The sequence below is a fragment of the Malaclemys terrapin genome, chromosome 17 (assembly GCF_027887155.1).
Source record: "Malaclemys terrapin pileata isolate rMalTer1 chromosome 17, rMalTer1.hap1, whole genome shotgun sequence".
NCBI lineage: Eukaryota > Metazoa > Chordata > Testudines > Emydidae > Malaclemys > Malaclemys terrapin.
In genome coordinates, this window is record NC_071521.1 from 12,813,401 (window position 1) to 12,838,945 (window position 25,545).

The 25,545-nt window shown below is 47.1% G+C and overlaps 2 protein-coding genes across 9 annotated transcripts in view; one reads left to right on the forward strand and one right to left on the reverse strand.

Annotated features, from left to right (window-relative positions):
- Nucleotides 1–8,985, reverse strand: part of MIGA2 (mitoguardin 2) — a 31,613-nt gene extending 22,628 nt beyond the window's left edge. For 2 of the 4 annotated variants that reach the window (XM_054007432.1, XM_054007430.1), the window contains exons 1-4: nucleotides 8,938–8,985; nucleotides 6,091–6,334; nucleotides 3,913–4,123; nucleotides 2,363–2,475 (exon numbers count right to left, since the gene is read on the reverse strand). In XM_054007432.1, coding sequence (XP_053863407.1) covers nucleotides 2,363–2,475; nucleotides 3,913–4,123; nucleotides 6,091–6,186 — 420 coding nt within the window. In that variant the 5' untranslated portion in view covers nucleotides 6,187–6,334; nucleotides 8,938–8,985. Of the gene's footprint in view, nucleotides 1–2,362; nucleotides 2,476–3,912; nucleotides 4,124–6,090; nucleotides 6,335–8,093; nucleotides 8,113–8,937 lie in introns of those variants that run through there. The other 2 variants (XM_054007433.1, XM_054007431.1) reach the window with 2 other exon arrangements.
- A 517-nt stretch (nucleotides 8,986–9,502) lies between these two features.
- Nucleotides 9,503–25,545, forward strand: part of SH3GLB2 (SH3 domain containing GRB2 like, endophilin B2) — a 41,085-nt gene continuing 25,042 nt past the window's right edge. For 3 of the 5 annotated variants that reach the window (XM_054007168.1, XM_054007170.1, XM_054007171.1), the window contains exons 1-3: nucleotides 9,503–9,673; nucleotides 23,613–23,754; nucleotides 24,173–24,301. In XM_054007168.1, the coding sequence (XP_053863143.1) occupies nucleotides 9,611–9,673; nucleotides 23,613–23,754; nucleotides 24,173–24,301 (334 nt within the window). In that variant the 5' untranslated portion in view covers nucleotides 9,503–9,610. The remainder of the gene's footprint in view (nucleotides 9,674–23,612; nucleotides 23,755–24,172; nucleotides 24,302–25,545) is intronic. The other 2 variants (XM_054007169.1, XM_054007172.1) reach the window with 1 other exon arrangement.

The window sequence follows — 25,545 nt, forward strand, 5'->3', positions numbered from 1 at the left end:
TAAATCTGTTAGTCTTTAAGGTGCCACCAGACTCTTTGTTGTTTTTGTAGATACAGACTAACACGGCTACCCCCTGATAGAGGAGATCTAGCCACCTTGCATAGGCAGATTCTGAAGAATCTCCACTTCCATTTAAAAAATGGTTTCTAACCCTCAGGACTGTAAAGAAATAACAAAGCCTTCCAAATGTGTCCCTAGTATTTAAGTGCAAGCCAGAATCCACAGGCAGCCTGAAACAACTACTCTAAGAAGTGTGAACTCCCTCTACACCACCCACTAATCTTGTTAGGCTGAAAACTTGACAGCCTAAGGCCAGAGTTAGCTTTATCATTGCAGATCCTTTTGTCAGATGCAATGGGGAAGGAGGTGGAAGTGAAGCCCAGAGAGTGGGAACTGGGAGTTACTGCAGAGAAGGGAATGCAAAGGGAATAAAAGGAAAGAAAGATGCAAGAGTGGGGAAGGAAAGAGAGAGAGACACACACACGGGAGATGGAAAAGAAAAAGGGCAGAAACAGCAGTTGTCTTAAAATTGAACATTTTCCCTCCAAGCAATGCTAAATGTGACAATAGGGTACTGAACTAATACATAATGATCCCAAATAAAAGTACCCATGAACCAGATTTAAAAATGGAATTCAGATCTCCCCCCAAGTCAGTTTGATATTGCTAGATTAGAGGCAAATATATACCACTTAGAAACCCGCATTCATCTCTCTCACAAACCTCAGAAGTGGATCTTGAACTGGTTCTGTATTCACCCATTACAGAAGTTTCACCCTAAGTTTCCCCAATAAACTAGGTCAAGATTCCAAAACTAGCTTTCAGTGGAAGATAATTTTTCTGCTATTCTCCCCCACCACACAATCAAATTAACTAGCCCAATTATTTGGGAACAGTGCAGTCTGGCAACATGGGAGGGAGGTTTGTTCCCACCCATCCTTTCTCTGAAACCAAGAATACCAGGAAATGAGAGAAGAAACACATCCCTGGGAAAGAGGGAGGCTACCCCGCACCCCCATTCCTTCAGTTTGCTGCTTAGCCATTGGCTTGGTAAAGGGGGATGGAGCCAGCTCACTGTCTGATGTGTGCCCCCCATGCCTTGCCTATTTGAGCTAACCCCTGGCTGTGCAAAAGCCTTTTTTTACTCACTCTCCAGTTAGCTGTGATCCATGCAACATAACACACAAATCTGGCAGGGGTTTATTACCACCCACCCTTTCTCTGAGACAAAGAAAAAAGACCTGTACATCTATTTGGTATCTTCTGCTGTTGGCTGGGCATGGGCAAAAAGATGGAAAAGTCTTGAGCTATATAACCAGTTCTTGTCCTGTGGATGAAGGGAGAGGCTGACAGGAGAACTGAAGGAGTTAGTGTGGAGTTAGAAAATTAGATTTTACAAACTCGCTGCCTAAATCTTCCTATGCTTCAGCTGGATTGATAGAAGATCTAACGAGTAACTTCCACTCAAATACCTTCTACCCTGGCAGTTTTCAGGAAGTCTCCCACTGTTTCACAGCCCCACTCATGGGAGCACTCGTGTAGACAGGACGCAGCATCATTTAGACCTGTTCGGAGTAGAGTTAGATAACACAGCTATAGAAATGGGGGCAGCCAGACTGCACTAGCAATGGAGCTACACTGCTGGGAGATCTGACAACTGCCAATGTAGACCTAGTCTATGGTATAAGCAACATCTACATTTTTAGCTGTCTTTTTTGAGCCTGTCTGCACTGGGGAGATGTTTTAAAATCGCTTGAAGACATAGTATAGACTCAATTTTATGAGGCTTTAGGTAGCCTGACCTGAACCATTTTTTTTCTGGTCCAGGCTACTTTAAAGGGCCTAAAATAGGGTCTATGCTACAGCACTAAGCAGTTTTAATGTTGGTTAGAAAGTTTCCCAGCAGAAGAAGGGCCCTAAACGTCTACACTTTGTACATAAGCTGCAGTGGCGCAGGCTGCAGTGCTTATGTTGAACCAACATCTACTCTGCTATAAAGCTCTCCCTTTCTTACCTCAGTCACTGGGGACATCCCAAAATGACCAGGTACAGTATCACAATTGGTTTTTAGCTCTGGCTGATCTCCAATCAGTAGCCCTAAAATCATATTGGAATTGAAGTTTGGAGGGGGGGGAAATAAAGCACACTGGTCATCAGAATGTTGGAATTTTAAGGGTCAATACCTCAACCTGCAGGGCTACAAAAGCTCTGACACAAAACAAATTGTTTTCAGGACAAGTAAATTCCACCCACTCTACTAGTTTCTGGATGACTAATAACAATCTTGTTAAGGGTCAGCAGGTAAGTGGGACTCCTTCCTCTGCTGGCTAGAGCAGATAGCAATGGTGTTAGGGTCTCTTACCGAGGCTAGGCTGTGGGAGGAGCAGGAATGCTTGCTTGGCTCAATGGAGGAAATCCCGCTGAGTGTGTCATTGCTCTTGCTGCTAGGACTTTGTACTCTCTTGTTGGAGTATCCTGTAATTGGAAGGGGATAAAAACAAGCCTTTAGGTCTTCCCACTCTGTTTACAGCAATCAGAGAAAGGAACCTATGCAATCAGATGTAGTGTTGCTCACTCTAATCTGTCCTGTGCTGCCTCAGGTTAGCACCACTGGAAGCAAAGTCTCCAGAAGGCTGCTGAGAGGGCAGTGCCATCTCCAGAAGAATCAGTTCTCAGTGGGGTAAAAAAGGAAGCAGTCACAGAAAAATCTGGTTCAAAGCAAAATGGCTTCATTGCAGTCCTGGATGATGAAGGGAACTGTGATTAGTTAAGTGACAGGGCACAGATCTGCTGATTAAGGGATGTGTAGAAGGAGGAGGAAGCGTATTTCTAATAGCTACAGCTGGGAGTCAGGGTTCTATTCCCTCCTAACTTGCTTTGTCACCTTGAGCAAGTCACTTCACCTCTGACTCAGTTTCCCCGTTGAATATGGAACTATGAATACTTATTCACCTCTTTGGATGAAAGGACGTATGCAAGTGAAAAGTGTTATTGGAGAAATATTATGCATCAATGCCTTACTTCTCTTCTGCCATGTACAGTGCTAAAATAAGTATCGCTAGTGCAAACACAGCAGCAAACTTGCCAGTATACAGCCAGCAAACTTGCTTGACTTCGTAATTAGTGTTTTTATAGAGTTTCATAATTTCACAGTGCTGTACAGACAATCCTTAATCCTCACAACACCCCCTGCGGTAGCTGGGTAATTGTTAATCCCATTTTACAGATGGGGAACCAAGAGAACATTGAAGGGACTTGCCCAAGTCACACAGCGAGTTAGTGGGAAAGCTGGGTTTAAAATACAATCTCCTGACTCCCAGTCCTGTCCTCACTCCTCCAGACTACCCCGCCTCCTTTACTGCTTCCAAAGACTGCTAAAGGTGATTTCAGGGCAGCGCTGCCAATGTCCATGCTTTGGGCAGACGACATTAGCAATTTGTCAGAAACCCACTGCCACACCTAATAGGCATCAAATGGAGCCAATCATAGTCACCAAGATCAATACACAGATGTGGGCTGTGGGTCACTGCATGCATATAGCCACACACATCAAGTGAAAGTATTACACAGTGGGGTCGATAGTCTCCTTTTGTGTTAAAGTTGATGGCAACAGTAAAGCCCTGCAGCCTCTTTTCAATCACTTGTGCTCTAGGGTAACGATTGTGCGTGTTCTGCTATCTATTCTGCATTGTGGCTCCTATTAGGCTACTGTCTGATTAGTTTTGCCTCCCAGTCTCATTCTGCCTCTGTATAGTGTTTTGAACTACTTTAGCAACCTGATCTATCCATCTGCTTGGAACTACCTGGGCTTCTGTCCTATATTTTTCTCCTCCCAGCCAATATTGCTTACACAAAGGTTCCTTTAACATTACATTGCATTTCCCCCCCAGCATCTGCTTTTGCAATACTAACCTTTTTTCACTGAAGGGACCTTCTTGGTTGGTAAAGAGGGGGCAGGGACTCCTCCAGGCTTAATGCCACACTTTTCTGGGGTGATCTGTCTCTTTCGACGTCGACGCCGCTTCAGCTGGTGCGCGGCAAGAGCTAAGGCAACTGTCCCAAGAGCTGTAGCAAACAGCACCTTCCTCAGGCCTGGGGAGAGTCTCAGCTGAGAGAAGACAGACTTTAAACACAAGAGATATAAGAGAGCAACAATGTAACACCACCCATTTATATAGCAGTTTTAATCCAGGACAGCTAGGACCAAAAGGCGCTTTACAGGCACTGATTTACCCACCAGTGAAATATAGACATCCATGGGGTAGAACACAGCAACTGTTCAATAGTGCCCAGCAATGCTAAACTCTTCAGGACAAGATGTGAAGGAGAGAATATCTTATCTGATAGACTGCAGATAGAATTAGAGTCCTGTATGATTGACATGCAGTTCTCTCTGTATAATCATTTCAGATGAGAGCTTGAAACCTCAGGGGCTGCCTTCTCTAGGTGGATATTAAAGATCCCATGGCACTTTTCACAAGAAAAGGAGATTGCCTCAGCGACCCTGCTCAAAAGATTGTAGGTCCAGACGAACAACCAGAATTGAAATCCTGGCCCCACTGAAGTCTACAGCAAAAACTCCCATTGACTTCACTGGGGACTGGATTTCACTCCGGCACATGTAAGTTACACTACAAATGCTACAAATTATTTTACATCCACCTAAAGAGGGATGGGGAGTGGAGGGGACGATATACATGTCCCACTACAGCGTTCTGAATGAGTTCCATCATTTTCCAGGCAGAGGTACCCGAGACATCATTCTGAGGACTGAGAAGTGGTAGATGGCATGTCCAGGAAGCCCTACGCGGCTGGGAGGCGGGTTAGGTCTGGGCCATTTCGGGCCTGATCTAAAGCCCAATGTAGTCAATGGAAGTCTTCACAATAAGATCTTAAATAAATGCAAAATAGCAGTACATTTATTATTAGGAAAGCACTTACTGTAATACTTATATGTGAGACAGTTACTGTTATTAACCTCAACTCTGAATTTCCTGATTTGGGGGCAGTTAGTCTTATCCCTACTGTTGCATTAGTATATTGTTCCATTTATGATAATCACGTTTAACAAAAACTATACCCGAGTGTCTCTAAACTAAAGTTGACCCAAAGGTTCTGCTTGGTACAGAGAAAAGTGGGGTGAATAGCATGCGGCATTAGCAATTTTGGAGTTACAACAGTGTCACCTCCATAATTATAACCCCCACTTTTTCAGATGTTTATAAAACTAGCTGTTACACTTTGGACTAAAATTTCAATTTCTACTTGGCCAAAACTTGGTAGAATTTTGAAAATTCAGTACAATTATGATCAGCCCAACAAATTATCAAAATTTGTTGTTTCCACAAAAACTCTGTCTCTTGGAATACAGAGCAATATACACCGAATGTTCTCTACAGAGCAGTTTCTGTACAGTGCCCATTCTATTCTCCAGCATCTAACCATACTTGCCTGCAAACCCTCAATTTTCCTGCAACCCTTCCCTACTTCACAGCTAAATTCCCCTCTCTGTTCGATACTTATGTGGCCCCCATCACTGCAGTAGCTGAGCACCTCAAAATTTGTAATGCACTTATCCTTACAACACCCCTGTGAGATAGGGAAGTGCTATTATCCCCATTTTACAGATGACAAACTGACACACAGAGAGGCTAAATGACTTGTCTAGGGTTATGCAGGAAGTTTGTGGTAGAACAGGGAACTGAACCCAGATCTCCCAAGTCCTAGATTATGGCCTTAGCCAGTGGACCAGCCTTCTTCTCAACGCCACCCTCCTCACTGCCAAACCCACCATCAAAGCTTCCCCAACAAGTGTCCCTCCTTCCCTCTCATCTGCAGGATGCTCCCCAAACCTCCTCAGATGACACCTGACCTCTTGTAAAAAGCCTCTATTCCCGATTCCTTCCGCAGTCCCTCAAACAAGTGCAATCACCCCATAGCAACCGTTAAATCCTCCCTTTCTCTTGCCCCAGCATCACCGTTACTTCTCTTCATCACCCTCCAAAACAACTGCTGCAAACAGCTCTGTAAAAGAAAACTCCAAATAACTCTGCAGAAAATCCAGCTTTTTTTTTTTTTTTTTTTTTTTACCTGCCCAAATGTCGTGTAAAGAAACACAGGGATTTCTGCCACTGTCATTGCCAAGGCCTGGATGATGGACATTCCCTCCGTTCTCTGAAAGGCCATGTCTGAATGAGGCTCAGAATACGCACAGGAGTCAGCGTGTGGGAAGGACACTTATGGGAACTGCTCAGAGAGTTCACAAAGAAATCCAACTTTGTTTCAAAATGTGCCTTGGGATTCCAGAATCGGTCTCCAATTGTGAATTTTCTCTCTGCAAGGAATAGGAAAAAAATATGGTAAATAGTAGCAAGAACAGTACAATCTCCTCCGATAAAGAAATTTTCGTACAACGCATCTGAAGGCACATTACAATCCATTTAAAACAGCAAGACAACTATAATGGGATAAACCACAGAAAAGGGATATTAAGCTTATTCTTACAAACAGTGATGTCTGCCTCTCAAACTAAACAAGGATGAGAATTCCCAATCCAAGGAGCTCTGAAGCTTGCGACCCCAAAGACTTTTAGACTAGATCAATGGCCCAATCTACGAGGGACAAGGAAGTATGTTAGCTGAATGGCTTTTATAGTAGTTCAGGGTCAATTGGTTCAAATACAGTTTTGCTGGCCAATGTGGACAGCAGCCAAGTCACACTACAACCAGATTGAAACAACACTGCTTTAGCTCAGGCACAGAATTAAGCCACATCCACAGTGCCCAACGACCCGCCAGTTCAACCACAGTCACATTTAGGCTATGCTTAAGTACAGTTGTGGACAAATTAACTTTGAACAAGCATTGTTCAGCCAGCACGTATAACCAAAACGTGTTAAATATTATAGCCTTGGTCTGTACCTTGACTCAAGCATGTTCTTTAAATTTGGTTATTCCATTGTTTGGCACCTGTCTCACTGACAAGCCAAACTTGTCATGTTTTAAACCAGTTCAGTAAAACAATTCCTAGCCCATAGTAACCAAGTCCAATGACCTAGACATAAGATCTTAGAGCCTCCAGGATGCAGGCAATCAGATTGGAAGCTGAGTTATGCAGAAGTATAGCTTTTAAATGCAGATGAAAGTGAAAAGTAGGAAGGGTCTAGAATACACAGGTCCAAACAGATAGAAATTGTTTCCATGGCAACAGAACAATTTTGTATTAAATAAAAAATTTAGTCAATATATAGATCGAGACAACAACTTGAGAATTCGAATAAATGCAGGACTTCAGTACATGCATCTGCTAATCCATGGAGTGATGGATTACAGCAATCCAGCCTGCAAGTTATCAAAGCATGGATTGCCTTCTCTGCATTGCCTCAGAGAGCACAAGCCGAAGCGCAGTGGTGTTACTCGGACTGTAAAAGGAAAATCTGTTTGGAACAGCACAATGTGACCTTCAAATGCCAGAATTAGATAGAAAAGAACACCAAAAATACTGATAGCAGCAATGAAAAATAATAACTGGATCACAATTGTAACAACTGCCTAAGGGGCAACAGCATGTAATGAGACCAACAGCCAAAAAGCGTCTTACTATTTTCAAACTTTAAAAAATTATCTGATACCCAACTCTGGAGGCTGGTAACACAGGCAATAGCAACACATATTGCTTCAATTATATCAGCAGAGAAAGCAAAAGCAAAAGCAACAATGTATAGGACAGTTACGTATTTTCTTTTGTCTAGAACTCTACTGGAATGTCAGAAGTTAACAAAGAATGCAGTATACCCTTTCCATTCCTCCTGGGCTGTAAGCTTAAGGCAATTAATATGCCTTTTGAGAAAATTAAGGATTTTAAAGGGCCAGGTCTTTTGGAATTACTTGGTTTTATGGTTGGATTTGTTACTATTGTAATAATGTAAGGTGACTGAATTTCTCGTTTCCATTATTGTGGGATGCCGAGTTCAATTATTTATAAAGCATAAATTTTAAACGGATGCAAAGCAAACTATTTTCAAGGATACAGTAAGTCAGATAACGTACCCCAGAAACCCGTTCTGATATTGCCGGAGGTGCTCCAATACAAACCTGAGCCTGGTTCAGCAACCTCCTTGGCTACTCCCTCATAAGCCATTCCGTAGATACTTCCTTCCCCAGCACAAACTCCCATCAACTCTAGAAGGGGGGGGGGGGGGATCTCCCTCACTGCTCTGTTATGAACCCCACTATGGGAACCTAATCCTGCTGCTGCCCCCTGCCAGCGTTCAGTGTTGCACAGACTCTACTCCAAAGTAAAACCCCAGTGCTAGGAAGCTGCCTTTCTGGCTACTTCCTTCTAGCCCCAGAATCAGCATGCCCACCTCCCTGCCCTATGAAGGCACCCGACACCCCCAAAGTCTAAATTTTGACCCCCTCCCCACCACCCACCACCACTTCTGCAGCGGCACAACCCCCACCGAAGCCAGTACAAATGCCGGTACAAGGCAGCCATCTCTGTGGCTGCTCCATAATAAACCCCAGCGCGGCACAGCCCCGTCCCCAGGGCGCACCCCATGCTGGCCAGCCACCGCTCCCCAGCGCGGCGAGCTCCATCGCGGCACGAGCCCCCGGCCCCGGGCACGCCGGCCGCAGGTGGCTGGCTGCATTACACCCCCCAGCACAGCCAGCCCCCTGCGGGGGACATAAACCCAGCTCGGGGCACCGGGGGCCGAGAGGTGCCGGGGGGCTGCGCGAACCCAGCCCGGAGCTGCTCACCCAGCTGGTCCCTATTGCCCCTGGCCCATCGAGTCCCCCCTACAGCAAAGAGACAATAACCCTCTCCCCACTCCCCCCCCCCCCCCCCGCGCGAATGGAAGAGTCCGCATCCCCCGGCACCCCGGGCGCTACCACCCCCAACAGGGGGAGCCCGCAGCCCTGGCTGAGCCGTTCTCACCCAGGCACATCCCATGGCTTCGGAAGGGCAGCGTCTCCTTCCCCTGCGCGCCGCAACCTAGCCTGACTACCACCTGAGGGAGGAACGCGTAGGAGGCCGCCCGCTGCCAGCCAATCAGAACAGCGGGCTGTCCCTGGGCGGACCAATCAGCTGGCTCCCCTGGCCAGCCGCTGGCGACAGCAGAGAGTGCGGTTGAAGAGCAAAGAGCAGCCTTCCCCGTGGAAGGGGAGGAGGGCATACATGTCAGTGTTGATTGACTGTGATTGGCAGACTGAGAAGGAAAGGGGAGGAGCTTCTCTTAAAGCGGCAGCGGCAGCTAGCGGCACTCTCGGGGACCGGACGTTCCTTATTTACCCAGAGCTCAGGGCCCACATAGCCGCTCTATAGGTCTCCGGCGCTACGTCCATGGGTCTAGGCCTGGGCCTGCACGACGCTGCCACGGCATACAGGACAACAGCGAGGCCACCCCCCAGGGGGCGGCGTGCCGGGTGCGTTCCCCTTTAAGAGGCAGCCGCGAGGATGCCAGAGGGCGCCGATGGGCCCTATAAAGGGGCGGGCGCGCTGAGGGCTGACTCGGTTTAGCGCTAGTCTCCCCTGCCCGCTGAGGGGCTGTAGCTGGGCGGCGGAGAGGCTGGGAACTGGGCTCCGGCGGCGGCGGCGCGCGCGCGGGGACATGGATTTCAACATGAAGAAACTGGCCTCGGACGCCGGGGTCTTCTTCAGCCGGGCCGTACAGGTGCGCGGCGCGCGGGAGGGGGGGCGGCGGCTGCGGGGCGCGGGGTCCCTCCGGCTGCTGCAGTTGCGCATCCCCGTGAGGGGCGGGGGTGTCCCTAGAAGAGGCTGTTCCAGGGCTTCTGGCTCCCCCCGAAAACACTCTGGCGGCGCCTTGGGTGTTTCCCTCCCTTTGGCGGTCCGGCGCTGCAGTCTGGCGGCGGGTCCCCTCCTCGTTGGGAAGAGGCGTCTTGAGTCCTGGGGCGCCTGGCTGGTCAGGGAGGGTGTGGAGGCGGGGAGAGCCCCGCTGCTCTGCATCGCCTCAGGCCGCACCCCCTCCGAGCGGGGGCTCTAGGCTGGGGGTGGAGAGGGGTCCCCCCTTCCCCTGCTTGGCAGCCTGATGCGCTGTAGTCCCCTGAAACCAGCCGCCTTGCAGCGGGTTCCAGCAGGCAACTCTCTGGCTTGAACCCGTGTCGTGTGTGGAACGGGCTCCCGGTGCGGGCGAGTGTGAGGCTGACCCTTTTGGGGGAGCCACCCGGGCACAACGTGGAGCGACGGGCTCTGCCTCTGGGTTATGGCTGCGGTGCTGTCTGCACTCTGCAGCCAGGGAGCTGCTTGTGTCTCTCAAGTAGGTTCTCTCATTACCCTGATGCCCCCGGCGATTCTGCTCCTGAGAGACGTGAGCCCATTCCGCTACTCTGGCCTGTCTCTGCAGCCTCGCCTGGGAGTATGTGGAGAGATGACAATGGGCGTCTCACTCCCCACGCCTGGCATGTAGACTGACTCTGCTCTTGGCAAGACCCATAACTAGAAATGCTGTGCTAGGGGTGGAGTGAAGTAGGGGACATAAAAAAACCCAGAGCCTCCTGTTTAAGCATCTGAACTGTGAACATTGCCCTCTATTCCTATGGCTCTGGGGGGAGACTGCTACTCCATCTTAGTAGGTATCCTGCATTATCATTAGGGTTTTTGTAGGGGGGACTTTTCCTGTTAGCTTCCACCACCCACTAGCATATATAACATTGATGCACCCCCAAAATGTCTTCCAGTGAAAGGGAAGTGACCCTGCCCTTTTGTCAGTGGGAGTATTGGAATAACTAAGAACACCTGTGGGGCAAGCTACCTATGTGGTAGGCACTAGCATTCCAATCTACACCCTTCTGGTCATGTGTGAACTAGACAAATCCTCTTCCCACCTGAAGAGGGTGCCTCTCTTACTTCCTTTGCTTGCCAGCAAAATAGGGCTAGGATTGTAATGAGAAATAGGGAGGGTAACCTCAGTGTAGCATTTCTGCTTTGAGCCCCTGCATGTGAGTGGCGGTTGGACTGTGGTGTCTGCTTCAAACAGGCAAGAAGAATTTCCCCTGCCCCAGAGTAAGAGCAGCTTGAACAAAACTCCTAAAAGCTGGCACCCTCCTTTGTATGGTGGTGGGATCAGGTCAGTGGACAGGAAACTGGTTAATGCTAGAGCATATGGATGAGATTTGAGTTTCCATTCCTTTCTCTACCACAGAATTGCTTGCTTGGTACTTCCTGCTAAGTTAGTCCACTCATCACTTTGTTGCTGTTTTTCAAACTGTTATCCTACCTCTGATGTGTGTTCCATTCTGGAAATGGGGTTACTCAGAACTTAACATTGGTGCAGAGGCACCAAAGCCCTATAATGCTTGTAAAACATCTTGAGATTCTTGCATGGCAGGCCCTATAGAAAGGAGAAGTAAGTGACGAACAGTGCACTGAAGAGACTGTAAAGTGGGGGTTATGATCAGTGATGAAGCAGGTGTTACCAGTTTCTCTGTGGTTTGCTTGTATTCAATATCTGAATTGTAACTCCACTCTCTGAATAAGGTATATGTAAAGAATACCAAGCTTTGGACAATGTCTCGAATGGTAGTGAACAAACTGGGAGTGTTGAGAAAGAAGGGCTTAAGTAAACTACATCCCCTTTGGTAGCAGGGGGCAGCAGGCGCCTGCCTCATTTGACAATTTAGTAAGCCAAAGTCCTATTGTCCATGCAGTACCTGGAAATGTGCAAGGCACTTTATACAGACTTTTTTATCTGAGACATCGCATTTTAAATAGAGAAGTGGCTTGAAAAGGGGTAGCAGGGCAAGAGGGAGGAGGATGACTAACAGTAGCTCGAGTTGCTTTGGAGGTGCTGTAGTGCAATATTGGTTAGATCATAACTCTTAAGGAGAAGCTTTAGCTCTGCAATGACGGTCTTAACTGTGCCCATACATGTGGTAAAATGGCTGGGTTTTGCCCCAGGTTCTTGGAGACCAGTTCTAAAGCAAAGCAAGGTTGGCTGAAGTAGAGATGTGATCCCTGCTCTTGGAGTCACACTAGATCGGTCATGATGTACGAGAGATGATCTAACGAGGTCAAATAGCAGATGCCTGCAAGTACCCTGCTGGGAACTCAGAAACTGTCTGACTTCCCTTTACACAGCTGTAGAAGGGCTGTGGCATGCAGTGATCCTGCTTGATTTGAGTGAGCACTGAATGCTGGGGTAACTGACTGAAACATGGCCCAGCTGTGGCAAACTGGAAACATGCCAGGAGGCAAATACTAAACCTAGAGTGATCCTTAGTTAAACAAAATCTGCTTCTATAAGGGTAGCCAGTTGCGCAGCCCCAGTCAATGTAGTAGATAGTAAGACTATGTTCTTCTTGACTAGCTTCAACTCAGTTACTTGAAGCTTGTTGCTTCCCATGTGCTAGCTATAGCCTTCAAGAAGGGGTCTGTGGCACTTTCTGTTCTGTTTTAAGCTGGCTTAACAGGAACTGAAATTTAGTTAAGACAGTTCTGATGTAGGACCTGAGCTCACTCGATCTCTTACCTGCCACCCCCAAGTTATGTTGTGTACTTGCCTGTTTCAACAGGTGACTGCATGCAGTGGTGTAGTTGTGTTGGACCCAGAATACAAGTCAAGGTTGGTGAAGTAATATCTTTTATTGGACCAACTTATGTTGGTGAGAGAGATGAAGAGCTCTTTGTAAGCTCAAAATCTCATCAGGTCAACAGAAGAATGCAGGCTCTTCAAGAAGCTAGTCTATTGTAAATGTCTATTATGGCAATGAGTCTGATGCAGTGAGAAGAGAAATAGTTAATTCAGGTACAGAATAAGGAGCAGATGGCAAGCTTAACGGTCCTGTTCTCATGCAAATGATCTTAGTAACAAAGAGGAGAAATGCTGCAAATATATGGCATATTTAGATTTGGAAGGTCTTCTAAAGATCATTTATCAAAGACTCGTACCAGGTGTAGGAAGGAGCCAGCCTAGGGATCCGCAGCTCTTCACATCAGTGATTTTAGTGCAGCGAGGAGTTTATAAATAGTTTCTCTTGGCTACTACGCCCACTTAATATCTTGCATGTGAATATTCACATCATTCGTTACAGGTATAATTAAAAGAAACAAAGCAGCATAGGGCAATTGGTACCAGGGGAGTGACTTTGGGGGTTTTTGGTAGGTGGGAGAAGATAGGGTGAGTTGAATTGTGCTAATGGAAAAGCCCTCCCCCTGAAATGTACCAGTGAGATTAGTCCCATTTGGGTTGTGTCCTAGTAGAGCCCTGGTATTTGGATGAAAAAGCGAGTCACAGCATAGACTCCTGCATCATGGTGCCAGACAGGCAGATATATATACCCACAGTGGGGTAAATGGTTGCTAGATGAGGTCGCATGTGATTTTTCTGGGTGTCTTTGCTGTTTCGTTGTGGTTGAGGGAGTGGAAGGGAGAGCAGGTCTGTAGCTGCCTTTCTTCAGCACAGCAAACTTCCTGGGGAAGGGACTCTGAGTTGGCTAGACTAGAACTCAGTTTTATAAAGCACCCGGTGTTGCTTCCTGCTGCTCAAGGCATTTAACAAAATAATGTTTCTGGAAATGCAGTGGCTGGGAGGTAAATGGACTAGCCATTATGCACTCAGCTATCACTCACATTCCGGGCTGTCTGGCAGAGAGTGAACATCTAGCCAGACAGTGGAGCTTTAACTCCTGTTCCCATAGAATCTCCATCCCCCTACTAGAATGTGGGAAACAAACTTAACACTCCACTGTAAGGGTGGCTACCCCTTGGTTGTGTCCATAATGTGAAAACAATTCCTATCTGAAACTGCATCAAATACAACCACCCAATGCCCCCTTCAACTTGTGTATTGAGTCTTGTGGAAAAAGTCTGGCCTCATGACATAGACAAAATCAGCTGAGCTCAACCAGGATTGTGACAAACTTCCACTTAACTCTCATAGTCTGCTACAACAGGTCCCTGAACTCCATTGACCCCTGCTCATAGGCGAAGTTGTTTGCCTTAGGCTCTGAAGCAAGGAGGGCTTGTAAATTTCCCAGTGCCGGTGCAGTTGCTGGGGCCCATGGCTTCAGGTTCAAGCAGAGGTGGCTACAGCAGTGCTGAGGTTGTGCAGCATCTTGGCAGAAAAGGTAAATTTTACATGACAATTAGTCCCTTCTTTGGCATCTTGTTTTCCATCACATCTTGGGTGAGTCTCTTCCTTCTTCATCTTCCCTATAAGGCAACATTCAGTGGCCCTCATTTGACTGTTATGCTATTGCCGTTTAGACAGCAGGAGGCAGCGAATAGATCTGAGTTTCAGCACAGCAGCTAGGGAGAGTGACTTACCTCTGGAGTAGGAGGCTGAAGACGACTAGTGGAAGGCTTGCAGGTGAAGGCAGCTGCTAGCAATGGGGTTCCTTTCTTGAATGGCTCAGGAGCTCTCTGTGACAGCTGCCTTCCCTTGCTGTGAGGGAGTCCCTTATGTCACTGCCTGCTCCCCCCCCCCCAACTTCATTAGCTTGACTATATAGTCCAGAAAAGCTCCCTTCCTGCAGAGCTAAGCCCCACAGGTGTGATCTTACTCTGTTGGAGTGCACACCAGTAAGCTGTGTTGGTTATGTAATAGGTAAAAGACTGCACTTTTTGAGAAACAATAAACCAACTAACACTGCAATGTAATCAAGTGTTGCTCTGCTCCATAAATTGCAGGGGTGGGTGGGTAGACTGACTGGGAAAGGACTTGTCACATAATGGGTCCAATGCACCATGTGATCCAAAGGGTTTTGCCTATAACACATCTGTCTTCCTACCCCCTCGTAAAATAAAATTCCTGAGCATGCCAGTCCCATAACCTTGCTAGGGGTACTTATGGCTAAACTCTAGTGCTAACAGTTCTGCTGCTGATTTTGGAAGGCCCTAACAGTGCAACACCTCCCAGTACTGCACTGGCCTCACTGTGCATGGAGTTGGAGCACAGCATGGACTGTGGTACAGTGCCACAGTTGCCACCACCTGAGCTTCATGGACTAGCCTGATCTTTTTCTGGTCCAGAGACTGGATGCAGTGCATTGGGATTCTGGAGGACGCTTTGGATGTGGGAGATAGGCAGCCTTGCAGCAGGTCATGCTCTCTGGAACAGCTTGCTGACAACAGTCTTCAAACAGTTCATTCTGTTAATTTTCCTTTGATCAGAATAATAGACATGCTGGTTCTCAGGGATGGTGAGGCCCTGGACTGATCTGTAAGTGGGCTCTGTTGCCATAGAAATGGGAATCTAAAATATTATTAAAAAGGGACTGCTCTGAACATCAAAGCAGACAAGTGGCTGGTGTTAGTCTCTGTGCCAGGGTAACAAATGTGGCTATTTCTCTGTTCTGCACAAATAGAACACACTTTGGAGTCTTCTGGGGTTTCTAGAAATAATTACTTGGGCAGATGTGCCTGGTTTTACTTTTTTATATTTATGGAAACTGGTTATCTGTTAAAGTTCAAATAATGCATAATGTGCATCATTAACCCATAAACTCAGACACTAACCCTCAGTAATACAACTGATACTAGCAGCCAGATATGTGAGGCTCAATTCTTTTTTCATTTTCCTTTTGAAAAGGACATCCCCATTCCCAGTATCAATGACATGGAGAAATAAAGTATAGGAAGATCTTTCAATGGACAACAGTCTTTTAAGCAGGATCAAGTAGATCTTATAATGTATAGCTACTGTTTTTTTTTTTTTGCAATTTGGTCAGCCTCTAAATCTGTCTATTTTGTTCAAACACAAATGGTCCTTCTGAAGGTAACAATATAGGTAATGTATGCCCAATTAGGTTTAAAAAATTAAAGGGGCATTTTAAAATGGCTTTAACACTGTACCAGCATCTGCAAGACTATCCTAGTGTTAATGGCTTTCATATCACTTCAACACAAGCACTTCATTTGGATCCCATTTTTCTGCTCTGACTCCTGGTTGCCCTGAATTACCATGGTGGGCTGAGAAGGCGATGTATGGAGCCTGATGCAAACTGGGTTTAGGTTTCAGTTTGAGGGCATATTGTGAGCCGTAATAGCTTTTTTCAAAAGTGGTGCTCCAGAGGGAGAGCAGTGTTAAGCTTCCTTACTAGAACTGCCTAGGTTGGATGAAGCTTGCCTAGGTTAGTTTCTTTAGGTGTCAAACTTTTACACCTCTGTGGGTGGTCTCTGAAATAGCAGAGGTCACAGCAGCCAAGGGCAGTTAGCTTCCGCAATGCCACAGGCACTGTGTAAAACCCACTGGCAGGATCTCCAAGATATAGTCTTGTCACGTGTTCTACTTGCCGCTAGCTTGTAGAAGACACAATTTTCTGTTTCAAAGGCCTCTAATCTGCTGCTTTTTTAAGATTTAAGGTGGGGGAATATCACTTAAACAGGGCATCTTAGTAAAAGAATTCAACACTACAAGTAAAGAAATCTAAATTTAAGATTCCTACATTGACCTTAACTCTGCCTTGCATCTCAGTCCATCTTCCCTATTCTCACATGGGCCTGCCCTCCTTGAGTGATGTACAACAGGATGTTGTCTCATGAGCACCGTGTTAAGGAGGAAAGGGCAGAAATCGTCTACAGATGCTTGGCAATGTGGCTTTCCAAGGGATTGTAACTTCCTCAGCTGAAGCTGTAAATGTTGAGGCCTCGTGTAAGCCAGTGTATGACTGCCTGAGCTATATCTGCACCACATGAGCATGTGCCACTGACCCACCTTTGGAGGCTTTTAGACATTAAATTACTTGACCAAAGAAAATGGTACATCCCACTTAAAACCCACCTTTGACCACAGGTGATTGTCTTGCTACTGAGCCACGAGGGCTGTGGATGGAATCTGTCTCTAGGACATGGTCTAATACATTACTCCTGAGCACTGAAAGGACTTCCTCCCATGCTGCAAGTATAGCATCTCCTTTCTCTCCACAAGCATTGATGGGGATTCTAGCAAGCTGTAATTTCTGTCCCCAGAGGTTTGATTGCTGTTCTAGCTGCTTTGCAGAGCCTGCTAGCCCCTCTTCCTAACCCACATTGTCCATTCAGGCTTTCCCCAATTGAGGGGTCCCATCAGCTGTCTCACGGTCCTGTCAGGATAAGCACTAACAATGCACAGACTTTCTGCTGATCACCCAAGCCTCCAAGAGGAAACCCAACCCCTCAATGAATTATTGAGGCCCTGGAATGCAGCACGACTCTTCTCTTCCCTGGTCGAGTGAGAGGAGCACTCCGTGAAAGACTGCACTGCATTATTCATTACCATGTTGTCTGCCCTGCACAAAAACAAGCCCAGATACTTAACTGGGTCAGAGGTGCATGAGCATCCTCCTGGGGGACAGGAAAAGGAAAAATCTGGAATCGGCTGATCCTTGCGTACCAATTGGCAGTGTGTGGTGCACACTGACTCCCAGGAGGTAAAGTTGAATTATTTTAGGGCTGGGACCAATTTTTCTGACAAGAAACTTCCAGTAAATGGATATAGAGGGACCTAGCAGCTGGACTTCAGGAGTGTGGGTTATCCCTAGACCTCACATCCTTAGGGAGCAGTGCCAGGGCAGGGGGAAAGGCCTTCTACTCCATTGTCGATAATGTCTGTGCTGTTTTCTTCCCCACTGATTTTGTGCAGCAGTCATAGGATACTGGCACAGCTGCTGCTAGATGCTGTTTATTTTGGGTCTTCTAGAAGTAGTCTCACATAGGAGATGCTTTGGGTAGAAACAAGCTTCAAAGCAAGGTTCAGATTTCTGGGGAAAGTGCCGTTCTAAGGTATTCAGAATCAAGTAAGTGTAACTGGCACCTTCCTCCCTTCTCCCAGGTGATATGCTACACCAGTATACATGCCAGCTCTGAATCTGGCCCCATCAGTGTAATGGAGTCTCAGCTGGTGTAACTTACATCTTGAGGGGCCTGAAGAGAAGCGTGAGGTTTGGGTGGGGAGGGGGGGAAATGGGACACAACTAGCCGAGCCAAGAATAGGCAACTTAAAGTAGCCACTACTGCTGTATGTGAACTATAGCCTCTTGGATGCCTTTTCATCCACTTAGTGACGAATTGTGCATTGCCTCTGAACTTGCTACTGTGCGTTGCAACACTCAGGGAAGTCTGAAAGTTCACTTTTTTTACATACCCTTGAGTCACAGGCTCTGTCAGATTCCCCGGCTGCCCTTCTCCCTCCTTCTGTAGCCTTGGTTTGCAACAGTCATCCAGCACGTGAGATGCAAGCCACAGCAATAGGTTGTTCAACTTTCTCTGCATGCATGAATTGAAGGACTTGGTGTTAAGACTCAGTAGCTATTGTGTGGTATGGGGCCATGAGCAGTCCAGCTGCCAAACTGTCAAATGGAGCAGACTGGGGGACAGATATGTTTACTTAAGGAAGTAGCACCTGAGCTAGGGTGACCAGATGTCCTGATTTTATAGGGACAATCCTGATTTTTGGGACTTTTTCTTATATAGGCTCATATTACCCCCCCACCCCCGTCCCGATTTGTCACCTTTGCTGTCTGGTGACCCTAGCTGTAAATGTGCAATGACCCTTGGAGATGATGCCTTCCCTGTGGAAGTAATGGGTGAAATCCCAAAGCTGTGGGAAGTCTAGAAGAGGCAGTGCTAAAGGAAGAGCAACAGCCAATTATGTGCAAGCTGTCTGAAGCCAGCTGTCTCCAGAAGAGGTCTGACTTTCCAGCAGGTGTGTAATCAACCTAAAAACTATAAATGGCTCCTGAGACCTCAATCAAACACAACAGCCCTCTTGGTGCAGATGCATGGCAGGAGTTTCTAGGTTGGGGAATAAGCAGAGACTGTTTTGGAAATAGAAGGTATCTGGAGCCCTTCTGGGAATGAGAGGGGGATTGAGACTCTTCACATTCAGGTTCTTAAATTTGGGATAAGAAATTCTCCTGTTGGAAGGGAGGAGTGCCTCAGCAGGGGAATGCCAAAGATTCCCCAGTGTTCTGCTCTCTAAAAGCTCTAGTAAGTAATGAGTGTGGATATCCTAGAGCCAAATATCTGGGGAGCCCTAGTTTGCTGTTACAGTGGGTACGTCTGCACTAACCACTGGATCGGTGGGTAATGATCGATCGGGGATTGATTTTTATCGTGTCTAGTGTAGACGCGATAAAATTGATCCCCGATTGCTCTGCCGTTGACTCCGGAACTCCACTGTGGTGAGAGGCGGAAGCAGAGTTGACAGGGAGCAGCAGCGGTTGACTCGCCGCTGTCCTCAGGGCCAGGTAAATTGACCTAAGATACGTTGGAAGTTGCGTATCTTAGGTTGACACCTCCACCCCTCCAGTGTAGACCTAGCCGGTGACTCTGGCTAAGTTAATGTAGCCAAGACCATCTAAATGCAGATGATATGGATTCTGCTGCCACCAGCAGGAAAAATTAACTTAGTCAACATGTGGAAGGGTGAACTCCTTTGTGCTTGAGGCTGGACACAGTGTGGCAACTCTCCTGTCTAGCACCCCCTACCAACAGTCACTCTGGCCCTGGGGTGGTCTGCCTTGTATGACTTGGCTCTCCTGCTGGTCACATTTTGTTCCCACCCCTTCCAGCATACTTCAGTTCCAAGTCCACATCAATACCCAAAGTTCCAGTCCCTTCAGCCTCTTCCTGGGGTTTACTAAGATTCCCAAGTCTTCACCCAGGATCTTCAACAGGTACCACTCAAAGAAATCCCACCTCCAGTACTTCTAGTCCCAGTCAACTCCCAGTCTTTGATCAAACCTTGTCTTGGGCTCACTATGGTGAGAACCCCATGCCTCCCACTGTCTTGGAATCTTCTGTCTCATCTCCCTATTAAACTGTCTTTCAGGCCTACTGCAGTGAGAATCACCATCTCCTGTAGCCTTTATCTCTTAGTTGCCCACGTTCCCTGCTTCTATCAGGTCCCAGGCACCTCTGCTTCCCATGCTTCCTTTCCGGGTTCCATACACTCCTTCCTCAGGGCTTCTTGCTGAGGCTCAAGCTAATGCCTGCAAAATTCTTGCTTGCTTTTACTTCAGAGCACTGCCTTCTGGCTCAGGCCCCTCTAGTCTGACTCCCAGTTTCAGGCCCTCAGGCTTCTCTCTTTAGCCTAAGAGAGGAAGCACCTAGACACCTCACCTGAGTCTCCTCCCTGGCCTGCCTTCCTTCCCATGGCCCTATTATGAAGACCCAGCTCGGCTTGATCACCAGTTATTCCTGACACCCTTCCAGGTGCCACCCAGTGCTCACTGTAATTGGGATCAGGCTCCTGTTAACCTATGGATAACGGGTGTGGGGTTTATAGTCCCCATCACACAAAGCTTTGCCAGAGAAATAATGCAAAGTTCTTGCTTCTGTTTGACTGCTTTCATTTTTGAAAATAAGAGACATGATTTAATGCAAAAATCCTCTGGCTCTCAAATACTACTTCCCATCTTCCTGTTGGCCTCTCAAAGGGGAGACCGCATGACTCAGTGGTTATGGCACCAAACTGGGAGTTGGGACTAGAACAGTCCACCCAGCTCTTCCACGGATTCCCTATGTGGCTCTGGGCAGGTCACTTAATCTTTCTGTATCTAGCTCTCCCCCTCTGTAGTGCTTGCCCACTTTCATAACGTACTTTGAGATCTGTGGATGTAAAGAGCTGTGGAAGTGCTAGGTACTTCATTCTCAAACTCAGATAATACGAAAATCCCTGAGAAAATAGAACTACTGTTGTGGGTGCTTAAAAGGCCAGCCACCTTGGATCACAATTCTGTCTTAACCTTGAAACTATGATTGCTACAAATGACCTCCAAGATTTCTAGACCTGAAAGACTTAACCATAGTCTAAATAGTATTAGCCTGCCTTGGTAGGAGGCAGTGCAAGTGATAGAGATGTGCTGAAACTGTCCCCATCCCTCAGATTTTTTTTCCACCCCAAACTCTGTTCCTGTTGCTCTTCTGCCCATGCTGATTTGGAGGGGGTAGCTTAATTGTTCCAGTGATTCAACAGATCTTGCAACACATGACAACTTCAGCAAATAGTTCTTTAAATCTAGCATGATCCAGACATAACAGGTCATTGTGTAAACAGCCCTGCTGTGGGTTTTACGTATCTCTGGCATCTAACATTTGCACATGGCTGGTAACAGGACGCCAAAAAGGCTTTTCTGCCTGCGTTCCCACATCACGTGCCTATTCTGCTTTGCTATTTATCACTTTATTCCAGGCAGTGTACTGAAATGGCTCTAGCTGTGTCCACGTTCAGTACTTCTCCCTACTGCAGCAGAGTGGGGCTTGCTCCAAAGACTTTCAGAAGTAACCCTGGCATCCCCTGTATATACCGGCATTCCCCTCTAGAAGGGCTGTATGGCCCCATGTAGTAGTATCCATGAAGGGGTGGGGGAATAGGGAGGATCAGGCAGGACTGTCATTGTACTCAAAAGATTCAGTGTTCTTAATCTCGTCATGTGGTTGTACCAGGTATTTGCAATGTTTCAATAACACTAACGGGTTCTGATAGCATAGAAAGTGAATTAGAGGGCCAGCAACAGGGGTTCATAGTTCTCAATACTCTGAAGTGGATACGTATGTAAAGCATTCAAGCTTATAAAAGGATTAAAGGTCTCAAGGGAATGCAGCATACCTTCTGTAAATGGAGGATGGTCTCTTGAGCCATTCTTTACCATCACCCAGCTGTTTTATAGGCCTTTCTAGAGCCAATAAAAACCAGTTTCCATCAGTGCATGTTAAAATCTAGCAGACCAGCCTTTTGGGGGCTGCTTTGCTCAAGCTGTGATGCAACTTTGTATCAGAACAAATACAGGAGGAAAGAGCTGGGATTATTTGAGCAGTGCATTAAACCAATAAAACACTAGGTGAAATGTTTGTGCCAGACCTGTTGACAGTGAGTGTTACCTGGCTTCCTCTTTGTCCCATAACACTTCTATAGGATCTTAAAGCACTTCATGAAGGTATTACCTATTTTATATAGGTAGCAAGAAGTGGGTAAAAAGGAAAACTGAGGCAAAGAGCTGGGACTGGAATAGAGTGAGTAAGAAGTTATCAGAACTTGCTTACCTCTAGAGCAGGGGTGGCCAACCTGAGCCTGAGAAGGAGCCAGAATTTACCAATGTACATTGCCACAGTAATATGTCAGCAGCCCCCCATCAGTCTCTTCCTCCCCCTCCCTCCTAGAGCGCCTCCCTCTCCCTCCCCTGCACCTCCCAATCAGCTGTTTTGTGGTGGGGAGGAGTGAGGGCAGGGCAGGCTCAGGGGAGGGGGTGGGAAGGGGTGGAGTGGGGGCAGGGCCTGTGGCAGAGCCAGGGATTGAGCAGTGAGCACCCCCGGCACATTGGAAAGTTGGCGCCTGTAGCTCCAGCCCAGAGTTGACTCCTATACAAGGAGCCGCATATTCACTTCTGAAGAGCCGCATGTGGCTCCGGAACCACAGGTTGGCCACCCCGCTCTAGACTTTTATATTAAAAACTGGGGCTCGTGTGTCCTGCGGGTGAGGATGGGGAGAGAATAGCTCCTCAGCTGTGCACACTTGATCTTTGATGGTGTTTCTGATTTGGGTGGGGGAACCCTAAAGACTTGAGGAATTTAAGGGTTCAGTAGTGGCAACTTACAGTCCATTGGTGCCTCTTCACTGTTTTTAATCTAGCCCTATAAAGAGATGATGATTTAAATTTCTTTACCTCCAGCAAATATAGGGTTTAATTTCCCCCCCCCCCCAAAAAAAAAAAGTGCTTGGCTCTTCAGACCCTTGTCTGAGTGGCACTGAGGGGCCCTCCAAGCTCTGTATCCAGCCTGGAGAGGATTCCCCCTGTGCAGGCTCTGTGGTAGACAATTGTTAGTCTGCCTTCTGTGAGCCCTGTTGCAAAGAGGCTTAAGTTACACCAGGGGCCTTTCCAGCTCTCCTTTCTCCTCCCCTTTCCCCCCCAAGTAGTTCTGGGTCAGGAGGGTGAAAAGATGGCTTGGCTGTGATAACTTCAGCCCCGCCCTCACTCTAGGCTGAGAGTTCTCCCCAGGACCCTGGCCTGAAGAGTTTATTAGCTGTTCAGAATTATGTACCAGCAAAGGAGCTGGGGTGGGAGGCTGCACTGAAGCAGCATGTGGAATATGGCAAGTGAGTTCCCTGGTCATAAAATTAGACATTAAACAACTATTCCTTGCAGTAGAACCTCAGTAAGAATGTTCCCACATCTGGGAAGGTTGGCTGGTAAACTCTGGGAATGACTCTCTCAACTTTCTCCCTATGCTGAAAACTAAGTGCTTAATTCTGCTTAGGTACTCAGTATTGTCAGTGAGAGTTGGGGGAAGCCTGCAGAAATGGGCCCTAAATTTGGAGGGCATTAATAATTCTATATAAAGGAATGTGACATCTGTGGCACAAACTATCTAGCGCTTGAAATGTGAACTGTGAAACAGTCTGATTAGACTCTAGCCTCCAATTAATTTGGATTTTAATAACTAACTCCCTAAAGGGAGGAAGGCTAGCCCTGAGTGCAGGTCAGACCAGGTTCTATTTTTAGCTCTTCCACCAGTCACTCAGCAATGGTAATGCTCTCTATCCTCCTTTGAGAGGAATGTCTAACCTGCTAGACGTCGCAGGTTTTGCAAAACCTCTTCAAATGGCTTAGCAACCTGGCTTCAGTGGAGCAGATCTTCTAATGTCTTTCCTACCCCCCTCTCCCCTGCTTCTGCAGTTCACTGAGGAGAAGCTGGGCCAGGCTGAGAAGACTGAACTAGATGCCCATTTTGAAAACCTTCTGGCCAAGGCAGACTGCACCAAGAACTGGACTGAGAAGATCTTGCATCAGACTGAGGTCTTGCTGCAGCCAAACCCTAGTAAGCACTGATTCCATGGCAAGCATTTGCAGTGCTGGTGCTCTAACTGTGGCACACCAGCAATGGAGTTAATAGAAATACCCCACAGCCAGTGAACTCTGCTGAATCCGATCTACAGGGGGAAATCTGAGGGTGGTGCTTGCAAAGACACAACCATCGTACCCAGGGATGGGCAGAAAGATGGAATGTGTCAGTATCTGGCTGGCATTCAGTAGCCTTGACCTCCCCTGTGGATTCTGGAGAAGGCAGGAAATGAGAAAACTGACCCCCTCTTTTTCTCCCTGCACTGACACCTCTGTCTAAAGCACGGTGGCCTCCTATACTGGCTATTGTCACGTGAGGGCTCTGTGGGTGGGAACATCTCCCTCTCCGCTCTCCCTACTTGCATTTGTAACAGCCTGGGGCACTCTCGTTCCAGGTGTCAGAGTGGAAGAATTCCTCTACGAGAAGCTAGACCGGAAGGTGCCATCTCGTGTCACCAATGGGGAGCTGCTGGCCCAGTACATGGTGGAGGCAGCCAACGACTTTGGGCCAGGGACTCCATATGGTGAGTTATGGGGTACTGGCAAGTGGGCAACAGCTTATGTGCTTGGTTCAGTCCTTACAAATCTACTGGAGTTCCTAAAATTATTCTTTCCTCCCCAACCAGCCCAAAGATGAGACCTGATGCCTCCTAGTTTCCAATACCAGTTAACACTGGCAGGCTTCTGGGGAAAGCTTATGGTGTTCACTGTGTACCATCTAATACACTTGTGCAAGCAAGAACCAAACTGGAATGTTGTCCCGCTGATAGGTTCTCTGTGAAATCTCAAATGGAAGAGTTTTGGATGCTACTAAGTTGGAACATATGCACTGTGGATAAGCTGGGTTTGCTGTAGCACTTTACATGGTGATACAGTTGTGCGCAGCTGCTTTTATTTCTAGATTGGGAGGGGGAAGCTCTTATCCACAGAAGCTCTTGTTTCGGCTTCAGTCTTTCTATCCTCCACCTAAACACAGCTGGGTTCAAGTTTCTACATACTAGGTGCCACAGCAGCGGTATTGGGTGAGATCAGCTGCTAATGTGCTAGTGCCTTTTATAGGCAATAAGAAATGAGTGGCACAACCTCAGGAAAAGCCCAATGGTTCTAGAAATTGGAGAGTTTTCCAGAGTGAATACCTTGTAACTAAAAGCATGTTCCAGCAGCTTTGCCATGCTTATTACACAGGGCCAAAGGTATCTGAAGGGCTGTGATATGCAAGTGAATCTGTTTGCAACATTCCCTTCCCGAATTGTCATGTGACCTAAAGGGTTGATTCCCTTATCCATAGTATTAACAACTTCATTGCCAATCTGACTCTGTTGGGCAATTACCAGACGTCTGAATTGGAGAGAGGACCAGTAACTGGTTCAAGCCATGTCTCAATTCTCCTTGGCTCCACTGAACTGTAACTTTCCTTCAGCCTTTGCTCTTCTCTTCACCTCCATATAGTTATCTGGTCATCAGTTGCTTTCTTATTGCTCAGGGGCTTGGGAGCCAATTAATAGATGGGGCAAACAGACAAATTGGCACAAGTTCCCCTCCATAAGGCTTAATGCTGGAAGCAAAGTCGAAGTGAATCTGCTCTCCTCTCTGGAGCAGAGATTGTGGCTCCCTGGAGCAGCAGCAGATTACAGGTGGTGTCTAAAGACCATCTTTAAGGATGGCATTTAAAGCTGCAGTGAGTCCTACTTGCAATCTATTCTGATAGCTCAAATTTTATTAGTCTCTCTCCCTCCAACGTACACTCCCACCTCTTCACATTCTAACT